The following is a 21437-nucleotide window of genomic DNA, read 5'->3' on the forward strand; positions in this document are numbered from 1 at the left end:
CTCAAAAAACCCATCTTTGGCTGCATTGCAGGTGCTGATAAGGGGCCACCCCTTCAAGTCCAGTGAGCTCTCCGGGTGTCACTATGACCATTTACTGTACTAATGGAGGTTTACCTCAGCTTACTGACCTCCTTTAGAATACCTGCCAGACCCAACCCCCACTGTCCCCACTTTAGGCATCGAAGTTTTCACTTCAGCCCTAAGCAATGCAGAGCCATTAAAGAACTTTATTAATAGAAGAGCACTAGAAATGGCTGTTACAGAACAGGCAGTGGAAGAAAAGGAGGGAGTTAAGAGAGGGAGGCTGGGTGGGAGGGGGCAGCTGGAGACTGGTTTGGAAGGTTAAGAAACCCTGACACTGGGACAGAAATAATACCTAGAGAACAGTGGAGGAGGGGCCAAATGTGAGGACAGAACCAAAAGGATTTATGCATACCGTCTTGACAATGTACCCAGAGCCTCCCCAAGGCCAGAAACCTCATAGCAGCATCCTCTCTCTCCCCAAGGTGAAGGGCAGGATCCAAAGCAAAGCACAGAAGGGAGCGGCTTTTCCAAGACTTTTGGCTTTGAGTTGCATTTTCTGGCCTGTAGTGAAGAGGCTGTAGGGGTGAAATAATCTCTCTCCTTTTTCTAAGTTTATTTATTTCGGGGGGGGAGGGGTGACGGAGAGAGAATCCCAAGCAGGCTCTGCACTGTCATGGTGGAGCACGATACATGACTCGCACCCATGAATTGTTGAGATCATGACCTGAGCCAAAATCAACTCAGCTGCTTAACTGACTGAGCCACCTAGGTGCCCCTAAAATAATCTCTTCTTTAAGAAACTCAAGGAATGCCACTGTTTAGACTTAGAACCAAGTGATTAATTCTTGTGGTGGTGCTGGGCTTGTAAAGAACTCCCAAGCCTCAAGATTGAGAGTTTCTAATCAGGCAAACTTAAAAAACATTCTTCCAAACAATCCACATTCTAAAACAGGGGACCAAGGGCAAGTGCACTTTCCTAAGATAATCTAATTTTCTGTCATGCTCCAAGATATTTGAGCCAAACACAACTTTGAAAGAACACCTCTTCAAGGCCCAGGAAGCCTCAGGATAGAAAGTAAAGGGGCAAAACTCCCAGTGAAAGCTGTTCTGGAGAGGCTCAGGAACTCACTTGCAGTGTCCCTGTTTTCCAGTCTCCCCAGTCCACCACAGGATCACTCACTTTTCTCTTTCTGGGAAAAAACAAGAGCCCTGTATACAGAATCTGACACCTCTCCAAGTAGCCTTCTATTGTGACAGAGCTTGACTTTGACAGATCATGGTGGTGGGGTGAAGACGGTTTTCTTCTCAAAGTCCTCAAGGACAGAAGAGAAGAAATAAGCAGAAATAACTTATGAATAAATGTTCCACCACTTGCTCATCATGTGACTTTGGGGAAGTCATGCTCCCCTTTAAGGCCTCAGCCTCTTCAGCTATAAAAACAAGACAATACCATTCACTTCACAAAGTTATTCTGAAGATTAAACAGGATAATGTGTGAGTATAAGGAACATGCAATCTGGTATTCATTGATTACATCTGTTTAGATTCCACATTCTTAAAAAAGACCAATAAGAATTATGAGGTTTAAAAGTTTATTTTATAAACATGTCATAATTATGTAAATAACAAACAAGTTTCATAAATTAGTACACACAGTAACAGAGAATAAGCTTTAACAGAAAAGTTGGCACAAAGATGTAAGTACTTATGAAGGTGATTATTAAGCCTTCTCAGTCTAAAATAAAAAGGAAAATCATCATTTACATGACCACAATAGCAGTATCCTTACAAGTTAAAAAAAAATCTTTGCTTAATAGTAACTTGAAGGGATGAGCACTGGGTGTTGTATGGAAACCAATTTGACAATAAACTTCATATATTGAAAAAAAAATAGTAACTTGAAAAATTAAGCACATCTACAACGAATGTTTAACCAAAATTTCGTTTTCTTTGACATTTACCATTTAAATGCAAATCTCAAATAACCCTGCTTAGCAAAAAAATGTTTACTCTGGGCTACGTACAAAACGAAACTGCATAGCATAGTTCCTGCTCTCAAGAAGCTCACGGACAAGTTATGTAATGATTGACTAAAGAACATACTAGTTAGTTAAGTGGTGTGAAAAAACGACCTGCTCAGAGGTACAGAGAGGGCAGTGGAAGGAATACCTGGGTCTTACAGCACTGTGTAAGGAGCCAACAGTCCCAGGCCCACATCCCAGCTCAGGTAAGTCACCAAACTTTGTTTTCACTGAGTTCATCTTAAAAGCAAGATGATAACAGGGACACCTGGGTAGCTCGGTCAGTTAAGCATCTTGACTTTGCCACAGGCAACGATCTCATGGTTCATGGGTTCAGGCGTGGGGCTCTGTGCTGACAGCTCAGAGCCTGGAGCGTGCTTCAGATTCTGTCTCCTTCTCTCTCTGCCCCTCCCCTGCTCGTGCTCTGCCTCTCAAAAATAAATAAGCATTAAAAAAATTTTAAACAAACAAAAAGCAAGATGACAATATGAATACTGTTCACTATATACTGTTGCTGGGAAAAGCACTGATTTAGTAAATGCCAACTTCATACAAACTCTTTACTAGGTACTGTGTTAAGGGCTGAGATAAGAGGGATAAGACACATTTTGATACAGGGCTTACAGTCTGGGTAGTTGCCAAGATGCCAAGACAACAGCTAGGTACTGCCAGACAGACCATCACTCCTGTCAAGACCCCTTCAGTCGTGATCAATCGGTTTTTAAAAAAGCTGCATGTCAAAAAGTGAAACAAAAAGTTTTGTCTTGTTATTTTTGCCACACATTTTTGGAATTAGATCAGTGGTTCAGGCCGGTAGGTACAGAATTCTATGTGATGCAAAAAAAAAAAAAAAAAATTCTATGTGATGCTCAGAAGTGCTGATGCCAGGCCCCACCCAAAGCTTACTGCCTGACAATCACTGAGGGCTTGGCAGTTCTGAAGTATACCCCCAGCCAAGAACCCTTGAAAGGCATATAAAACAATATAAAATCACTGTTAATGCAAATGTGGATACTTATTAATAGACAGTCAAAAAAACATATAGTATAACATATAAGTAATATAGTACAACTTGAATATTTTTTGTGATTAAAGCCACTTAAAACACTAAAAGGCGTTCTAGTGAAAACACAATGGAGCCAAAAAAATGGCACTATGGTAGCACTGACCTCAGCTTGCAGAGGCCTGTTACCTGCATATATTGTTTGCAATCTGTGCACGTGTACATCTGTTTTAAGGGGAAGAAAAGGTGCTCGAGATTATGAACCCTTTCTATACACTTTTAATATTAAACAACTAGCTTTTAATTTTTTTTAATGTTTACTTATTTTTGAGAGAGAGAGAGAGAGAGGCAGAGCATGAACAGGGGAGGGGCAGAGAAAGAGGGAGACACAGGCTGTGAGATCATGACCTGAGCTGAAGTCAGGTGCTCAACCGACTGAGCCACCCAGGCGCCCCTAAACAACTAGCTTTTAAGTGAACATTTACTGAATGCTATTACCAACAGGCCAAACTGATGCAGCATGGTTTTATAGCATAAGCCTTAAGGTCAAAGGACTAGGTGAGAGTCCTAGCTTCCCTTATTGCACCCGTAACATCTGGCAGGTTGCTTACCTTACCTGGGCCTCAGTTCCTTCACCTCAGTAAAATAACTGTGCTTGTTCACAGTACTGCTGGGTATTAAGTGAAGAAAATTAGAAAATTATAGGCCATTATAGAAACAGTAATGATTGTTTAGTATTTACCTCAAAACTAGTGCAACTGTAATATGCTTGCAAAAACAAACAAAAAACCCCAAAACTCACTGATGTGTGAATTTTTACACAGTATCTAAAAGCATTATTCAACATTAAAAAATCAATTTTTGCAAGTACACAATTATAAGAGCAGTTCATGTTTATAAGGATTTACCATCAAAATAGCATGTTACCATACCCACATCACTTGACCCGCCTCTCCTGTAAAATCTTCCTGCCAGAGAACTGGCAGTTCCTGAGGCCCCTTCCAGTTTCAGGGTCTGTGTGATTCACCAGGACATTACAAACTTAACTCCCTTCCCCACTTACTTCTTTTTGAGTTGAGAACATGGGAGAAGAAAAAAATAAGTACATTTAAAGCATTTCTTATAAAACAGAAATTACGGACAAAATACTCAAAAGTTGGGGTCAGCCTGATCAAAGCGCAAATGTTTAAGAAAAAAGGTTAATCCTTCCATCTTGGGATCAGTACCTATTCGGAACAAACAAAAGTGAAAAAAAGAAAAATCAATTACCAGAGGATCTTCCTCCTACAAAGCATGATAATCAAGGAGAGTCTAGCCAAAAAAGTTCAGGGCATCTAGGATACCTTCTCAAGCAAGTCAAAAACCACAACTTAAAAAGAGAGAAACATCTAAAGAAAACCCACAACCCTAAGTTCCCAAGGTCAAGAGAAGCACTTTTCTTTATATATTTAAGCAATTTCGCAAAGCGTTGTTTTATATACACTTATGTATCACTGTTTACTAGTTCCAAATCACGGGAAGACAGGAAAAGACTTAACAAGCTTTGGGTCACATGTTCGCTAAAAGACCATTAATAACAGGTTTTGGACGATTTCAATACCTAATACTGCCAGAAGCTGGCGACCTTTAAAACCTAAATAAAAACCATCAGCAACGTGTAAGGCACAAACAATCCAATACCCACCAATAAACCAGCCACTTTTAACCTACAGGCTCTCTGCTGTGACTGCTTCTTCAATCAACAAACACAGAAACTTCAGGTCGGCGGGAGGCCAGGATGGAAAATGTCACAGGGAGAAAACTGTCCCCACCTAGCCTCGCGAAGCTCTCGGTCCCCCAGGAGGGGAGGGCCTGCACCCGAATAACGGTGCCCGGCACTCCTAGGTTTTAACAAGCCAAACCGGCCCTTTGCCCTGGAAACAGAAGCGGCCGCGCCATTTAAATTTCGTCTGGCGGCTACGCCGGCCGAGTTCGGGGCGGCGGCCCCAGGCCGACCGCCCTGACCCCAGCGCCCGCCCGCCGCCGGGCCCGCGGGCCACCGAGGGGCCGGATGGACCAGCGCCGGCCGCGGCGTTCCGGTGCGCGCGCGCGTCTCAGCCAATCGCGTGCTCGCCCGCCCCCCGCGGCCGCGGCGAGGCTGGCGCTGGGAAGAGGAAGAAGAACATTCGCCCTCCTCCTACCAGCGCGCGGGCGGCGGCGGCGGCGGCACCGGGGTCACGAACTCTGACCTTTCACTGACAAAAACAATAACAAACCCCCCCTTCCCCGCGACCCCGGCGGCGCCCCCGGGCCCGCCCCCGCCGCCCCCGCTCCCACCTCGGCGTCTCTTCTCTCGCCTGCTGCCCCGCGAGCCCGCGGCCCCCGGGCTCCCGCCATCCGCCAACGCCGGGAGCCCGGCCTCCCCGCGCCCTGCCCTCCGCGTCGGGGGCCGTCCGCCGCAGACACGGGACCTGCTTCGAGGCCGCTTTGGCGCCAAATCCTGAGGTAAAATTGAAAAGGGGCCGGGGCGGGCTCGGGCCAGCGGCAGAGGGGGCGGGCCTGGCGCGCGGACATGGAGCCGCCGCGACGGCGGCTGAACCCGACCCTTTTACCTTTGCCACGGGGCGGCGGCGGCGGCGGCGCCGGACGCTTTGCATAGTGGGCCGGGCCGCTCCCCTCCCCTCCCCGCCCGCGGCCGGGCGAAGCGAGCGGGCTCCCCCTGACCGGCCGGGCCGGCGCGAGGGTGGGGGCGGAGGGGGAATGGCCGCGGCCCCGCCTCACAGCTGGCCCTCCGCCAGCGCCGCCATTTTGTTCTCGATGGAGATGGCTCCGGCTGGGCCGGGCTCCCCTCCTCCTCCCTTTCATCCTCCTCCTCCCTGCAGTCCCTCCTTCCCTAGTTCCCCGGCTCCTCGCCCCTCCGCTTCCCGCCCGCCGTTGGAGACCGCCGCGGCCCAACCGCCGTTTTTTCTGAAGGGAGGGTGGAGGAAAAGGAGGGAGGCGGGTGCGGGGCGCGACTTCATGAGCGATGGCTGGCCCGACCAACTGGTGCCCAGATAGGAGGGATGGGTCCTGTGGCCCCGCCCCCCGACCTCTGCTGATTGGCTAGGACGGGAGGGGCGGTCCCCGCGGCGCGCGGGAGCCCTGGCGGGGCGGGAGCAGAGGCCGCGACGCGGCGTGAGGCTGGGGCGGTGGGGGCGGGGCCGGGGGCGGGGCGCGCGGGGGCGCGGCCTAGGTTAAGAGTCTGGGGCGCGCGGGGAAGCGGCGAAGGGTTTGGCGCACGTTCCCTAGCCGTGGAATGCGTCCAGAATGAGTACCGTAGAACAATAGTAATAAAGGTGATGAAGTATCTAGAATCCACGGCGCTGGCTTGCGGGAAAGGCTTTTCGGAACCTGTACATCCTTCAGGGCTCCTTCCCGTGTTTTCGGCATGGCTGCGGTTGAATCCCTTCTGAGGCTCAATTTCCTGGACTGTAAAATGGGGAGAATGGTGGTTTTTGCCAGGCTATACCTCCCTTCTCAAGATCGGTTGAGGGTCTCTGCTCAGAAAATGGAGTCCAGACTACTTTGTGAACGGCAAAGTAATGTAAAAATGGTGTTCCTGTTGAAAGTAGGATGTAGAGCCATTGGGAAATGAAAAGCTTAAGGGCATTGAGGGCTTGACAGAACAGAGGTAAATCTGACGTAATTCTAATTCGTGAATTAAATACTTATTTGCCTAGTTTGGTTCACTGGAGGATACATCCAGAGAACCAGCTAGACAAAGCTCTTGCCTTGCTAGAATTGGGGAGTGGGGTGAGTGGACATTAAAGAGATGATTGAAGAGTGGTCAATTTCATGAAAGAAATGAAATTAAACTGAGTGATGTATTAAAGGTCTGATGAGACTGGTTTAAGTTAGATTAGATTAGGGAAGGTCTTTTATGAGGTGGTGATGTTTGAGCAGAGGAACCCAAGGGAGAAATAGTGTTCTAGAGAGAGTGAACAGCAAGTGTAAAGGCCCGGGAGGGCAAGTGTCCCTGGTGTGATTGAAGAGGCCAGTTGTGGCTGGAGAGTGGTTCGAACTAGTTCATTGTCCTTCCCATTATCCCACTGACCTCCAGGCTAAAGTCTGTGAACTATAACAAAGGTAATGTAGATAAATCTTCAATTTAACAGGGCCTGGGTGGCTCGGTTAAGCGTCCGACTGTTGGTTTCTGCTGGGGTCATGATCCCGCGGTTTGTGGGTTCTAGCCCCGCATTGGGCTCCCGGCTGACAGTGTGGAGCCTGCTTCGGATTCTCTACCTCTCGCCCCTCCCCCTGCTCACTCTGTCTCTCTCAAAAAAAAAAAAAAATTTTTTTTTAAAGAGACAAAATACAGCCATCAAATGAATTACTAATGAATACGTGACTGGGGTGTGGGGGGAAGGCTTCAAAATCACTTCTAGATTCAAATCTTTTGTTAGTGTCTCATACCCATCTTCAGTTCATAAAGTATTTGCCACGTGCCACTAATACCTCAGGCACTAGGTGACTAAGACGCTGATCTGGGTCAATTATGTGAATGTGTTTCTATACATGTGAGTTCTGTTCTCTCCTCCGCGTGTATATATGCACACACATATACACACACACATAAAATGTTTTAAACGGGAGCTAAATACTGTTGTAGTTAACTGTCAACATTTACCAGCTGTCTGACTTTGGATAACTTCCTTAACTTTTTGAGCCTCAGTGTTTTCATCTGGACAGCAATAGAGCCTTCTTTTTAGAATTGAGGATTAAATGAGTTCATCTAAATAAAGAGCTTAGAAAATTGCCTAGCACATAGTAAATACTGATAATTGGAGTTGTCATTATGAAGCACTAGCTGTTGGGTAAAGACCTTAGACTAGTTAAGTGATATAAACAGTGAAATTTTTATGCAGTGTGGTATAGGGGCAAAACACTGGGTTAGAATTAGTTTCGGCTCTTTTCCTTTTGGCTGTCACCTGGCATCCAGACCAAAAGTGTATTTAGAAAACAAAGTAGAGGAACTAAATAGTACTAATGAAAGTATGGGGTGCTTTACAATTTACAGATCTCTTTTACAGGCTTTACATTGTTCAAGCCCCACTAGAACCCATGTTATGGTACACCATTTTCCTGCTTCCTATTTTAAGAACTTTCTAAGACTTATTTCTTACCTCTGTATCCCTAGCTCCCTGTGCACTAAACGCGGTGGCCTGCTTTCAACTTCCTTAATGGTGTGACTTTTACCTTTACCCCAGGTCGTTTCACGTGCTCTTCCCTTCACTTCAGACTTTCACATGCCTGCCCTTTCCTCCACATATCCCCCATCCTCCAGTCCCCTGCAGATCTCAGCTCAAGCATCACTTCCTCAGGGAAGCCCTCTCTGTTGCCCACTATTTGTCTAGATCAGATTCTATTACTTTACATTGTGTTCTTTTTCCTTGTATCTCACTTTTTAATTACACACTGTTATGATTGATTGATGTCTGTTCCCCTTACCATACTGTAAACTTTGTGACAACAGGAATCATTTTACTCACCTTTATATTCCCAGCACGTAGCAGAGTATCTGGTACTATTTGTTGAGTGAATGAATTGTTGATAACTTTTGATATCACAGATAAGTAAGTTGCTGCTCTTAAATGGTGCCTTTTTATATGGGCTTGCTTGGCAATTCAGATAGCAGTGCCAGCAATAAAATGTCTGTTGTGGTATTTGGATGAATTTAGGAATTGGTCCCTCACAGATACGGCACTGCCTAGAGATGTAAATATGGGTAAAATAACCCAGATTAATCCCTTTTTACCCACTTAGGTGTTGATTTGTGTTTATCTTTTTAAAACAAGAAGTAGATAATTTAATAGTTACAAGTTAAATCTCATGAACATTAATGAGCTCATATGAAACTCATTAATAAGTAAATAGCCCAAATATAATGTCATTTCTCTATCACAGGGGATCAGAGAACAGAAAAGAAGACTTTAGTGGGTTTGCAGGGAGTTGAGAGTTGAAGTCTCTGTGGCCATTAATTTTAAATATTTATCTTTCCAAAGAGAAATTGATTCATGCAATGGAATTACTGAAAATCACCCTTTAATTGCTTTACCAAGGTTAAAAGCAGATTTTTATGCAGTATGTGTCAAGCTTCTACTGAAAGGTCTGGTTAATAGAACATTTTGTTTATATAATACAGATTTTTAAAATAAAATGTTACAGTAGTTTGAAAACAACAGTAACATTTTTATTTAATACTTTGTTTATTTTTGGATGTTTCTTTTCTAACCTGTTCAAGGATTTTTTTGGTATCACTTGTTCAGTTCAGCACTCTTGATTCCTTGAACTAATTACTCAGGGTGAGCAAAAAACTGATAGTTTCCTTATTATTTTATATCATTAAATTATTTATTTCCCCAATAGTTGTATTGATGGTGATCTTGAAATTTTGTTTGAACATGCCTTTATAGAAAAAAGAAAAACCCTGTGTTAATAACTTAACTTATTAGGTTTGAGAATTGTCTCCAAGGAGTCAAGTGACAGTGTAGCACCTGTCTCTGGAACCCTGAGTGGCTTATACATTCCTCGCTTGAAATATGGGGAGGGAGGAGCCAACACTGAGATTGGGGTCAGGAGTAGGGAGGGGCCAGTTACTATCTAAATGACTTATAGAACGAGGCAGGTGGGCCTTTGTAGAGCAGCCCTCTTTCAAACCATAGCATTGAACCACTGGCCTCATGTATCTAGCTGCCTGAGTGTGACATATTGAGGGTTTTCATTTGGGATTTTATCTTTGAGTTCTCTTACCTATGTGTCAAATTCTTCTTTCGTCCCAAAGCACCTCACAAAGCAGATATTGGTCAGTCCCCTTTAATCAGTGCCACTTAGGGAAATCGGTGAAGGAATCCATATTAGAGTTTATCAAGCCCAATCTCACTCCTTGATGCAAAACTCCCCAGCCAGAGTTAGTTCATCCCTTTTTACTTCGTTGCTGGTTATGAGGAGCTTAAATAATGTTGACTTTTCCCCTCCCTGTATGAATACCATCTCTAACCCAATAGACACATTCATGCTATCACTCATTGTAAAAAATGTGTTCTTTATTTGTTATAGTTTGACCTGCCTTCAACATAACATGCCTAGAGGCCAAGATTCATTTTGTAATTCCCTCCCATCCTGCCATTCCTTCTCCACGTCCCTTGTCACAGTGCTGCCACCTGCTTCCCATGCTCTCTTCAGTGCCCTGAGTGCTAGAGATTTTTAAGCAGCAGGAGCTCTGTTGCCAAAAGGCAGGCCTGCCTGGGACCAGCTCAGCTAGTATAGCTACAATGATGAGGGAGAGTGTATGCATACAGAGGGTGAAAGCCCAGATCAAGGCACTGGCATGGGGGCACTGTTAGGGGGACAATATGAACAGATTCATGTCCCTGGCATCTGGGAGTCTTAGAGTAGAAGGGTGGGAGGGGAGTTGTTTAAGATGTGAAAGGAATAGACTGGCTCAGACACTCAACTGCCCTTTCTGATTTTAACTGCTACACTCCAGGTAGTTAGTCTATAATGATGAAAGCAAACCTCAGGGACAAAGTGTGATTTTTAGGGACAATAAAAATTACTTCCTCCACTATAATAAGAAGCCTTCATGAAAAGTCTTTATAGGTAAAACCTTTCATTTCTTAATTATCAACAGTAACCAAAGATTCTAATTCCTGGAAATGTTAATATTGTTGTAGAGAGATTTCATTCCAAGTGTTAAAAAAGATAGCTTTCTCTTCTGTTTGGACTAGTAGTCAGAGGTATGAGAGGGTTGAAAATGAAAAATCGCCTCAAACTTGAAGCCTTCATGGTTTTACTGGGAACCACCTTATTTATATCTTACCTGGCTGCCCACACATGCAGCCTCAAGAAACTCCAATAACTGCCTGCCTCTAGGTGGCTGAGAAAGATACACAACAGAGATTGGATGGCTTTTGGGAAGTTACACAATGCCAGCAGGCTTCATGGTACATTTGCCCAGTAGTATTTATTGAACAGTGAATCTGATTATTATTTGCAAAACATTTCAGAAATGCCATTTGTACTATCTTCGTTCTTTTTCTCTCCCCCTTCTCCATTGCTTCTGCAGTAATGCATCTTTTTACTAGGTTGGTTAAGTGAATGGCCTGGAATTACTCTTTTTTTTTACTTTTTTTTTTTTTTTTTTAACATTTATTCAGTTTTGAGAGTGAGAGAGACAGAGCATGAGTGGGGGAGAGGGAGACACAGAATCTGAAGCAGGCTCCAGGCTCTGAGCTGTCAGCCCAGGGCCTGACGCGGGGCTTGAACTCACAGACTGTGAGACCATGACCTGAGCTGAAGCCAGACGCTTAACCAACTGAGCCACCCAGGCACCCCAATAGCCTGGAATTATTTAAAAAATCACCTTTCACCATGGTTAAAAGCACATATTCTAGGGGCGCCTGGGTGGCGCAGTCGGTTAAGCGTCCGACTTCAGCCAGGTCACGATCTCGCGGTCCATGAGTTCGAGCCCCACGTCAGGCTCTGGGCTGATGGCTCAGAGCCTGGAGCCTGTTTCCGATTCTGTGTCTCCCTCTCTCTCTGCCCCTCCCCCGTTCATGCTCTGTCTCTCTCTGTCCCAAAAAATAAATAAACGTTGAAAAAAAAATTTAAAAAAAAATTACATATTTTGGAATTAGTGGTTGTGTAAATGAGTTATTAAGTGGTCTAGCTTATGTTCCCTTAGATAATAAACTAGTCTTTTGTCACTTTTTAAAATTACTTTCTCTCGACTTCTGTTTTCTGGGAAACTATTTTGAAGGGCACTGTGGTATAGAGAGAAGGTTGTGATTTTAGAGACAGACAGGCCTGAGTTAGAATCCTAGGTCTGTCTCTTACTAACCAGATGACTTGAAACAAGTTGATTAAAATTCTGAGTCTTTTTTTGTCAGTATTGGTGGAACTCATACTTAGAAGGTGTGTTAAAGATTAAATGATGCCTACTTTGATGTAAGACAGTGGATGCTCAGGAAATCTGTCCTGCTTTCCTTCCATTCATCCATCCATCCATATTTCATACTAATAGAAGTGAAGAGAGTCTGTGTCACTCTTACACTTGGGCCCTTGGTAAGGGAAGCAATCACCCATTAGGGTACATGTTTTTTAGGAGAAGTCTCCATATAGAAGATTGTAGTGCTGCTCCCATAGAATAGGAACTGCATGTAGGTTAGAGTCACTACTCTTCCCCACTATTCATTCACTCCTCTCCTCATCTCCCCAGGCCCATCACACAGACACTATTGCTGCCCCTTTGTTATAGTCCAGACCTGTAATATGGAAGAAATAGGTTTCCTGTGGAGGGTGGGAAATCATCTGACCCCAAAGCTAAATAATCTTTGAGTCTAAATAATGTCAGGGTTTCTGATAAGAAGATGTATATCTGAACCCGAGACATCTCTGTGAGCATCTTTTCTGTTGATGAACATTTATATTATGCTCAATTTGCCACTTGATTTCTATTTCCTGATTGTAAGGCTTGATCTAGGATTTCAGGTCTTCAGATATGTATTTCTTATTTTTTAGTTCTCAGGCAATCCAGATTCTTCAATTTTTATTTTCCCATGAGTATAAAAAGACTTCTGACAATCACAGCATAATAAACTTAAACTGAGTACCTTGTACCTGTCAAGAAGTTCTAGGGGCACCTGGGTTGCTCAGTTGGTTAAGCGTCTGACTCTTAATTTCTGCTCAGGTCATGATCTCATGGTTCATGAGTTCTAGGCCCATATCAGACTCTGCGCTGACAGCATGGAGCCTGCTTGGGATTCTCTCTCTTTCTGTTCCTCCTCCACGTGTGTGTGCACACTCTTGCTCTCTCTCTTTCTCAAAATAAATAAACTTAAAAAAAAAAAGTTCCATACCCAGAAGTATTTTGCAAATAGTTATTAGCTTGTTTTTAAATATTTGTGAGATTTATCCTAATTCAAGCCTTTCATTTTGCCCAGTTGTATAATTTAACAGAATAAATTACAAATGCTATGTGAGCATATTTTATTTATGTGTGTATACATTACATATTTATACACATTTCATGTGGATCTTATGTCAAAATGAAAGACCTGTTCCTAGTTATATATTGCATTATACAATTTGAATTTTTGCTTTCAAATTTCTTTGAGAAAGTAAAAGCGTCACCATCTCCTTATAGCAATGGTAGCCACCATGTATTGCATGTTTACTGTATGCCAGCCTCAGTGTTAGGCTCTTGACATACATGTGTAAGATCTAATCTTCAATCTTCCCAATAACCTCATGCAGTATGGTATCAGAGAGATCAGCTTAGTGTCAGAGCCTCAAAAACCTGATATATTTGCTTCAGTGGGAAAATACCAAGACTAGATATTTTGAATGTTATATAATTATGGGCCATGCAGTACATAAATATGGATGATATAAATCAGTTGATTGTAATGGGGAAGGCAACTCACTCATTCCTGTCAGTGAGGACAATTTCCTTGTCCCAGGACTTGTTTATTGTTATTTGAGACACTCCTAAGGCTTCCCCTGTGGGGAGCATAGCTGGTCTGTCCTGGTGACTGGCTGACTTGGGGATTCACGTGTTCCCAGTCAGAGACCAGCTTTCACTACTCTGGGGTCTGTAGCCCTGCTTGACTAAAGAAATCCTGGTTGCAAAATTTGGTCAGCTGTACACTTTTTGTGAGCCTAGAATAGTTGATTCAAAGTCACTGTTGTGTTCTTTGCTTTTTTATTGTTAAAAGTTATATTGATCTACTTGTATTTGAAAGGATTTATGTTGTAAAACCTAACATCACATAAGACCAACCAATAATAGTTTTACTTCATCATTCTGGGGTCTGTATCAATTTTTATATATTGTGCCCTGTTGTCATTTATGTGCTATACAAGAAAAACTCTGTAGTTCAAGTTAAGTTTAAGAGGCTCTACCTTCATCCCTGGCCTTGCTGCCACCACTTTCTAACTTCCCTTCCATGTACAGCCTCTCCTTTTCCATCGTTTCTCCACACTGTTGCTCAAAGGTTTTTCGGGTTTTTTTTTGTTTGTTTTTGTTCTTTCGAAAATCCAGATGTGATCACTTCATTTCTCTGACAAACCTCTGGTTGTTGTCTGTTGTCTGCAGTGTCAGCCTTTCGCTTCCCCTGATCTCTCCAGCAGTTTCCCACCAGATTGCCTGCTGTTCCTTGAATATGCCATTCTCCTTCATACCTGCCAGTTTGTATGAGCCGTCCCTTCTGCTTAGAACTCTCCCCCTGTCACCCCATTCTTTTCTTACTAAATTTCCATTCTTCACTCAAGACCCAGTTTAACTAGCTTCTTCTCCTTTAAAACTGTCATTGGCTCCCATAGGCAGAGGGAGATGCTTTTTCCTGTGGACATTCATTGTAGCATTTAAATTGCAGAGCTATTACAGTTTCCTGCTTAAGTTCTTCAGGGGCAAGGACTGCTCCTCCTCCTCCTCTTCCTCTTTTTCTTCTTATTCTTCTTATTTTTTTTTTAATTTTTTTTTTAACGTTTATTTATTTTTTGGGGACAGAGAGAGACAGAGCATGAACGGGGGAGGGGCAGAGAGAGAGGGAGACACAGAATCAGAAACAGGGTCCAGGCTCTGAGCCATCAGCCCAGAGCCCGACGCGGGGCTCGAACTCACGGACCGCGAGATCGTGACCTGGCTGAAGTCGGACGCTTAACCGACTGCGCCACCCAGGCGCCCCACTTATTCTTCTTATTGTTCTTATTATTAATCTTCAGCAATTAGTCCATTGCCACTTCAGAGCAGTTGCTTTCAAAGGTTGATGGTCTTGCATTTGATTAATTTAAAACCAACATAGAAAAATTTACTGTAGCAGCTTTTTTTTTTTTTTTACTAGAGATACTTGCTCTTATAACTCTTTTGGCAACTAATCAGATTCTTTTTTCAGAAGCATTATTGTGCATGTGGGCAATCTTCAAGGGTTAGGGACTTGAGTGGGTTGGGCTCCACCCTTTTTAGACCTCAGGTTCCTGTACAAAGAACTACTTTAGTGTTTTGTCTGCAGTGGTTATTGCAGTGCCTGGAGTATAGTAACCACTCAATAAGTGTTACTTACTATGAGTATTACCATGTTTACTGTGCGCTCCACCAGCCAAGAAGGTTGTTGATACTTTGATTTGTGGTATCAAAACGATAAATTGTTCTTTTTTTTTTTTCCAGATCAAATGCAAATTTATATTGTGCTAGTGAGTATGGTTTTTCAAACTACATGTAGACACAACTGACTGTTTTCCTGGAGCTTCTCATTCTAGGGAGACACCCCTAATTGATGACCCTTGCTGAGTACCCTTTCCAAAACTCTCTACCCTTCCTTCTCACTGTGATCTTTCTGTCTCTAGGACTGCCTATGGCTGAGGTAGCAGTGAGAAAAGCTCTCAGGTGAGAGTCTTACCCTGATATTATCTGGGGTACACCTGATTTAATGTTTTCTCTCACTGCTTGACATTGCCTGAGGATTTTGTTTTACTTAACATTGTGATATCCTGGAGAAAGAAGCCTCTGTATCTTTCTTACTTATATGTGAGGATAGGCTATGGTTTGTTACAACATATTTTCAAAAATGATGAAATGGAAAATATTTTTCTGAAATAACCTTTCCACTTACCTGTTCTTAGTGAATTTAAATCTTTTTTTGAAAGCCCTTGCGGGGCGCCTGGGTGACTCAGTCGGTTAAGCCGCCGACTTCGGCTCAGGTCATGATCTTGCAGTCCGTGAGTTCGAGCCCCGCGTCGGCTCTGTGCTGACAGCTCAGAGCCTGGAGCCTGTTTCAGATTCTGTGTCTCCCTCTCTCTGACCCTCCCCCGTTCATGCTCTGTCTCTCTCTGTCTCAAAAATAAATAAACGTTAAAAAAAAATTTTTTTTTTTAAAGAAAGCCCTTGCTTTTCATAGTTTCTCTTTCATTTTCTCTCTCCTACTCTTTGTTTCTGCTTGTTTTTCCAGAAGGTGCACTTTCGTCCTTGTTCATTTTTAAGCAGCTTGGAAAGCTGCTGTTTGATGATGCCTGACATTGTTTTGGAGGAAGAAAACCAACAGTGAGATCAAGAATTGTAAGAATTCCAAATGTGTAAAGAAAGGTTGCTGCTCTGGTTTTGCGTGCTTGAGATGATCTAGGAAGTTGATGTGTGGGAGAAGACGGCAAGGTCGGGGACACTTGCCCTAACAGAGAGCAAGACTTCTCAGAAAGCTGCAGTAATAAGATAATGGTAGTGGCATGTGGAGAAAGATAGTAGAACAGTAGTGGAACAGAATGGAGAACTTAGAATTATAGCCACATGTATAGGGTAGCCTGAGATATGGCAGAGGTGGCATTACAGATTAGTAGGGAAAAAGATTGTTCAAAAATGGTGCTGGAAAATTGACTATCCGCACAGGAAGAAAATTAATTGGATCCTTCTCACCAAGCTCAAGAATCCATTTCACGTAGATTGAGGACTTACATGTGAGGGACAGAGACAAAACTCCTAAACATTTATAAGAAATACATAAAGTTATACTTATGACCCTAGGGTAGGACAGGATTTTCATAAATAAAACATAAAAGTACAACCTGTAAAATAAATATTGATAAATTCAACCTTATTAAATTTAGGAACTTCCATTCATCAAAAGACAGCATAAAGAAAGTAAACAAACATGCCACAGGGTAGGAGATGTTTAGTTTAATATTTAGAATATCCAGAATATTTACTTTTTCTAAGCTAAACAGGTTAACTACTACTTCTCTATGACCTAATATCTATAATCACTGGTCATTAGCAGTATCTTGGGACAGCTCCCACTCCCCCAGCCTTATCTGAGACTAATTGGTCCTGCAAATTTAATGTTAAAGTTGAGTCATTACAGAAAGTTTTCTGAGTTACAAAGTCTCCATCAGGCAGTCATCTATAAAATCCACTTCAGCTCAAAACTTAAAGGATCAAGCTACCTCTTTTAGGGAAACCCAATAGAAAGTTACACCTTTCTAGTATTTTTTATTTCTATACTACTCAATAATATTTCCCTAACAATATTTCTATAATATTCAAATTCATATATTTCTTGTATCAAACTGCATCAATAACAGCAACAGAAATTCTAACAATCCTAAAAGTGATTAAATTAATAGTTACATCTGCATGTTTGGATTTTATTTCTTAATATAAAATACCTATTGGTTATTTATCCATTTGATTCCTTAGAGAGTTCTTATTTACTGTTTTGAGAAGAAAGATTAGAACTCTAGACTTTTCACATGCAATAATTGTGGGGTTTTGTTTGTTTTTGTTTTTGTTTTTGAGAAGGAGAGAGAGCCCGCAAGCAGGGCAGGGGCAAAGAGAGAGGAGGGGGACAGAGGATCTAAAGCAGGCTCTAGGATCTACACTGACAGGAAACAGCCCGATGAAGGGCTCAACTTAGGAACCTGAGAGCATGACCTGAGCAGAAGTCAAAAGCTTAAACCTCTTGAGCCACCCAGGTGCCCCAATAATTGTGTTTTTAATAATAGTCAGTAGATTTTCTGGTACCCGTGAAGTGATGCATTTTTCTTCCTTTCCTGTTAGTTGGAACCAAACAATAACTGGGAAAAAAGACCAGAGCGTTCTTCTGAATCACTGACACTGGTGACCTGGTATCATTGTAGCAGGTGGTACAGTATGTGCTCTCACAGGATTTTGACTCTTTGGAGGCAGGGGCCAGTTCTTTTATGTTTGTCAGTTACAGTTTCATGCCTCCATTTCTTTCTCATTGCCATTTTGGCAATAAAATAATCTGAAAGAGAATTAATGATAATAGATGTGGATATTTAATAGTAGATAGAATATTATGGAAAGTTACCAGAGAGTAAAAAAGTTTCAAAGAGATCAGTGCTTGAAATACTTTAATTAAGAACTACTGGAAAGTGTTTTATAAAATTGCATTGTCCAGTTTATGATTGAGGGAGGGCCAAGCAAATGGACTGTGTATGCATTTGTGTATATAACACACTTCATGTGGTTCTATATAGTTTTATATGTATTGCTGGAAATAAATTATATAAAAATTACACAAGAGCTTTTTTTCTCCTATTCACCATGAGACCTGTGCATTCAATAATAAAGTCTTTCTGATTTGTCCAGGAATTAGATCCAAAGTGGATCTCTTTATCCTGAATTCTTGTGGAAGACTTATTGGAATGGGGTTTAGGGACTATTTAGGGGAGCTGTGTCTTTAGACCTAAAGACACCAGGGGGGGGGGGGGGGGGGGGGCTGTTTCATTAATAGTGCTTTGCATTCAATTGATCCTGACCCAGGAGACCAGCACACTTTTTGGTCTATAGATGCTTTTCCTCAATTTTTACAAATGAGGGCACTATTTTTTCTATTAATAAAAAGCTGAAATATCTCGTTTTCTAAATTAATGAGGACTTTGAAACATAAATTGATCTATTTATGGGTACCATGTTCTTAGCCCACTTTAGTAATGTAGTCTCCTTACTTCTTTGCTAGTGCTGGTGTTTGCCTTTCAACCTGTGAGGTGTGTTAGCACCTGGACAGGGTTTTGCTCCTCACATTGCCGCTGGTAACAGAAGTATAGTTGAGGATAGCAATCTAGTGCTCTGTATCTAAGGTTGATCTCACACCTTTCTCAGATAGCCACCTTCTTTTTCAGCATAATGTGACTGGGAGCTATCCAAAAAGGTGTGATTCCCACCCCCCTGAGAGGTGAACCAAGCTGTTACAACCCAAGGGTCTTGATAATTCCAGGGGAAGTCTTGTTTCCAAATTGAAATGTTTCTGCTAATTGATTTTGGTACCTGTAATTGAAGAAGCTGGTGCAGCATATCCAGATATGCTTAGCCTAGTAACTGTGTCTTCTATAGAGGGTAGAATCTGCACAAGACACTACCAAAGATGAGTTTTGATTTCTGATATTTTTCAAGTAGCCTGGTTTCTCCCCACCTGATAGAAGTTGCTGCATCTTTCCAAACAGGTTCTCTAATGATCTTGCTTCACCATGGCTACAAATATGGAGGGGCTGGTTCAGCACAGAGTGGGGACCCAGCAGGTGGCTGAGGTGAGTGACAGGGGCTAGCACAATAGCTGGCACCCTTGCTTTTGAAAGGAAAAGTACATCCGTGTCCTCTGTTGTTTGAAAACAGTCCCAATGAAGTCAGCATGAAGTCCAAAACCAAAGCAGGATGCTGCCATGGAAGAAAAAAAAAGACAAGAACATTTATTCCTAACATTTCTTTACATGAGGAGGGTGGCCTAGCTGCATACAATAAGGTGACTTTTAAAAAGTTTACCTTAAGAGGCACCTGGGTGACTCAGTTAAGTGTCCATCTCTTGATTTTGGCTTAGATCATGATCTCGCGGTTTGTGAATTCAAGCCCTGTGTCAGGCTCTGCACTGTCAGTGCAGAGCCTGCTTGGGATTCTTTCTCTCTGCCCTTCCCCTGCTTGTGCTGTCTCTCTCTTTCTCTCTCAAAATAAATGAATACACTTAAAAAAAAAAAAAAAAGCTTACCTTAAACCAGAAACAAAAAGAATCCAGTAGTTAATCAAACTTGTGATTATAGTTTTAACTCCAAGCCTCTGTCTTAGTTTCTTGCATACTTGATACTTTGTTAATACTGTGATATGGTAGAAAACCCAGTTCAGTGCAATTTGCAGTCATTATTGACCAACTACCACGTGCTAGGGATTTGGGGAAGTGCTGAGAAATCTGGAGGTAAGTGAGCCATTGGTCCTCCTATAGCGGTCTCAGAGCCTAGTGAAGGAGTAATTGAAAATCAGGGTGAGAAGTGTAACTCCATGTGAGGAAGGTGATCCTGGAGGGGGTGTTGAATAACATGTAAACATTTATCAGACCCAAAGAAGTGGGATGAAGAACTCTGCAGCAGATACTGGGGAGGGCATCTTAAGTCAGAAACCTGTATCACGTCAGGACAGTGACATGAAATAGCTGGTATGTTCGGGCAACTTGAGGTGTAAAGGAGAAAAGTTGGGCCGAATCTTTTCACTCTGGACAAGGCCTGTGCAAGGGCTTTAGTCCATGCAACAACCGTTTAAAGTTGGTATGATCATTATTCCCATTTCATAGGTGAGGAAACCAAGGCTCAGCGACAGAAGCGATTGGCCAAGGCTACACTGATCTAGTTCTATTTCACTTCTTCCAGAGTTCCTTCAGTAAATCATGCATCAATACTGTAACCAGGAACTATTAGAAGGATTCAGATTTGTACTTTTGAACCAATATTCATATCTCTAAGGCAAAAATACAAATTTACCAAAAAATGAGCACTTAAAGAAAGAATTTAAAAAGATAAAAAGTAAGTACACACATTCCAGTTTAAACCAATAAAAATGGTGAGCAGATTTTCTAAATTTTGGATCAACCATTAACTTTAAGGGCCATATTCCCCCAGTAAATAATGATTAATATTCACTGAAGATGAAAGCAGATAGATTTCATAAATTTTTTAATATTATATTTTTGAAAGGGTTATTAGAGCTGTGGAAGTATTAGGTTTAAAATGCCTGTGTTTATTTGTTGCTTTAGTTTATAGTAGGAATAATTAGCCTGGAAATCATTATGTTGGTTTTTCAAATAGGGTTATTTTGCATTTGATACAGTTTCCAGCTGTTTTGGAGACTGATGTATGGATTACTAGGAGAATCATTAATTCTTTAGGGGAAGAGATTAGTATAGGAATTTACAGTAGTAATCTATAGTAACCAATAGTGTATGTGATCAGAAACTTTGCTAGCTAAAATTTTCTGTCAGATACCCTATTTCCTTAAGGAAATGGAATTTCATATATTAGTGCAACTATTATTTCCCATGGCAAAAAATGTGCATTTTTAGGACACTTCCAAAATAATAGAAGGCATTCTTCCTTTGGAGCACAAAAGCAATCTTATTTAAAATATTCCCTATATTTCTTTGCAGTTAGTTTAGTGGATAAGTATGTGTATTGTGTTCTTTGAAATTTTGAGCTTAATAACTTTAAACTAGATATAATAACTATCTATAATATTAGATGTTCTAAAACAGTAAGAGAGCCTACAGTTCCATCATTTCAGTACTAAGTAGTAATTGAGTGGGAGTGAAATATCTAAATTGAGTTATTAACAGTCACTTTTGGATAGTTGTTTATACGATCAGTAGACAATGAGGGAGCACACCCCTTCTCTGCCTGTGGGCCAGGTGAGTAAATAAGTGGGGGTTGTCTACTTACAAGGGCCCTGTGTCATGGGGGTCAGGCATGAGACAGACCATGCTAGAGGAGTGCATAGGAAAGGACAGGCTTTCCATAGTAGAAAAGAGGACCTACAGGGACCAGACAGACTGGGATTTAAATTCAGGCCTTTCCATTTGCTCTCTGGGTGACTGCCTTGTTCCTCA

At 42.2% G+C, this 21437-nt stretch overlaps 1 protein-coding gene across 2 annotated transcripts in view; it reads left to right on the forward strand.

Annotated features, from left to right (window-relative positions):
- Window positions 1-5182: 5182 nt before the first annotated feature.
- Window positions 5183-21437, forward strand: part of NR2C2 (nuclear receptor subfamily 2 group C member 2) — a 99872-nt gene continuing 83617 nt past the window's right edge. Inside the window, exons 1-2 of one of the 2 annotated variants that reach the window (XM_040491892.1) lie at window positions 5183-5532; window positions 19021-19104. In XM_040491892.1, coding sequence (XP_040347826.1) covers window positions 19045-19104 — 60 coding nt within the window. In that variant the 5' untranslated portion in view covers window positions 5183-5532; window positions 19021-19044. The remainder of the gene's footprint in view (window positions 5533-19020; window positions 19105-21437) is intronic. The other variant, XM_040491893.1, reaches the window with a different exon arrangement.

The sequence above is a fragment of the Herpailurus yagouaroundi genome, unplaced genomic scaffold (assembly GCF_014898765.1).
Source record: "Herpailurus yagouaroundi ecotype Mexico unplaced genomic scaffold, PumYag 183, whole genome shotgun sequence".
NCBI lineage: Eukaryota > Metazoa > Chordata > Mammalia > Carnivora > Felidae > Herpailurus > Herpailurus yagouaroundi.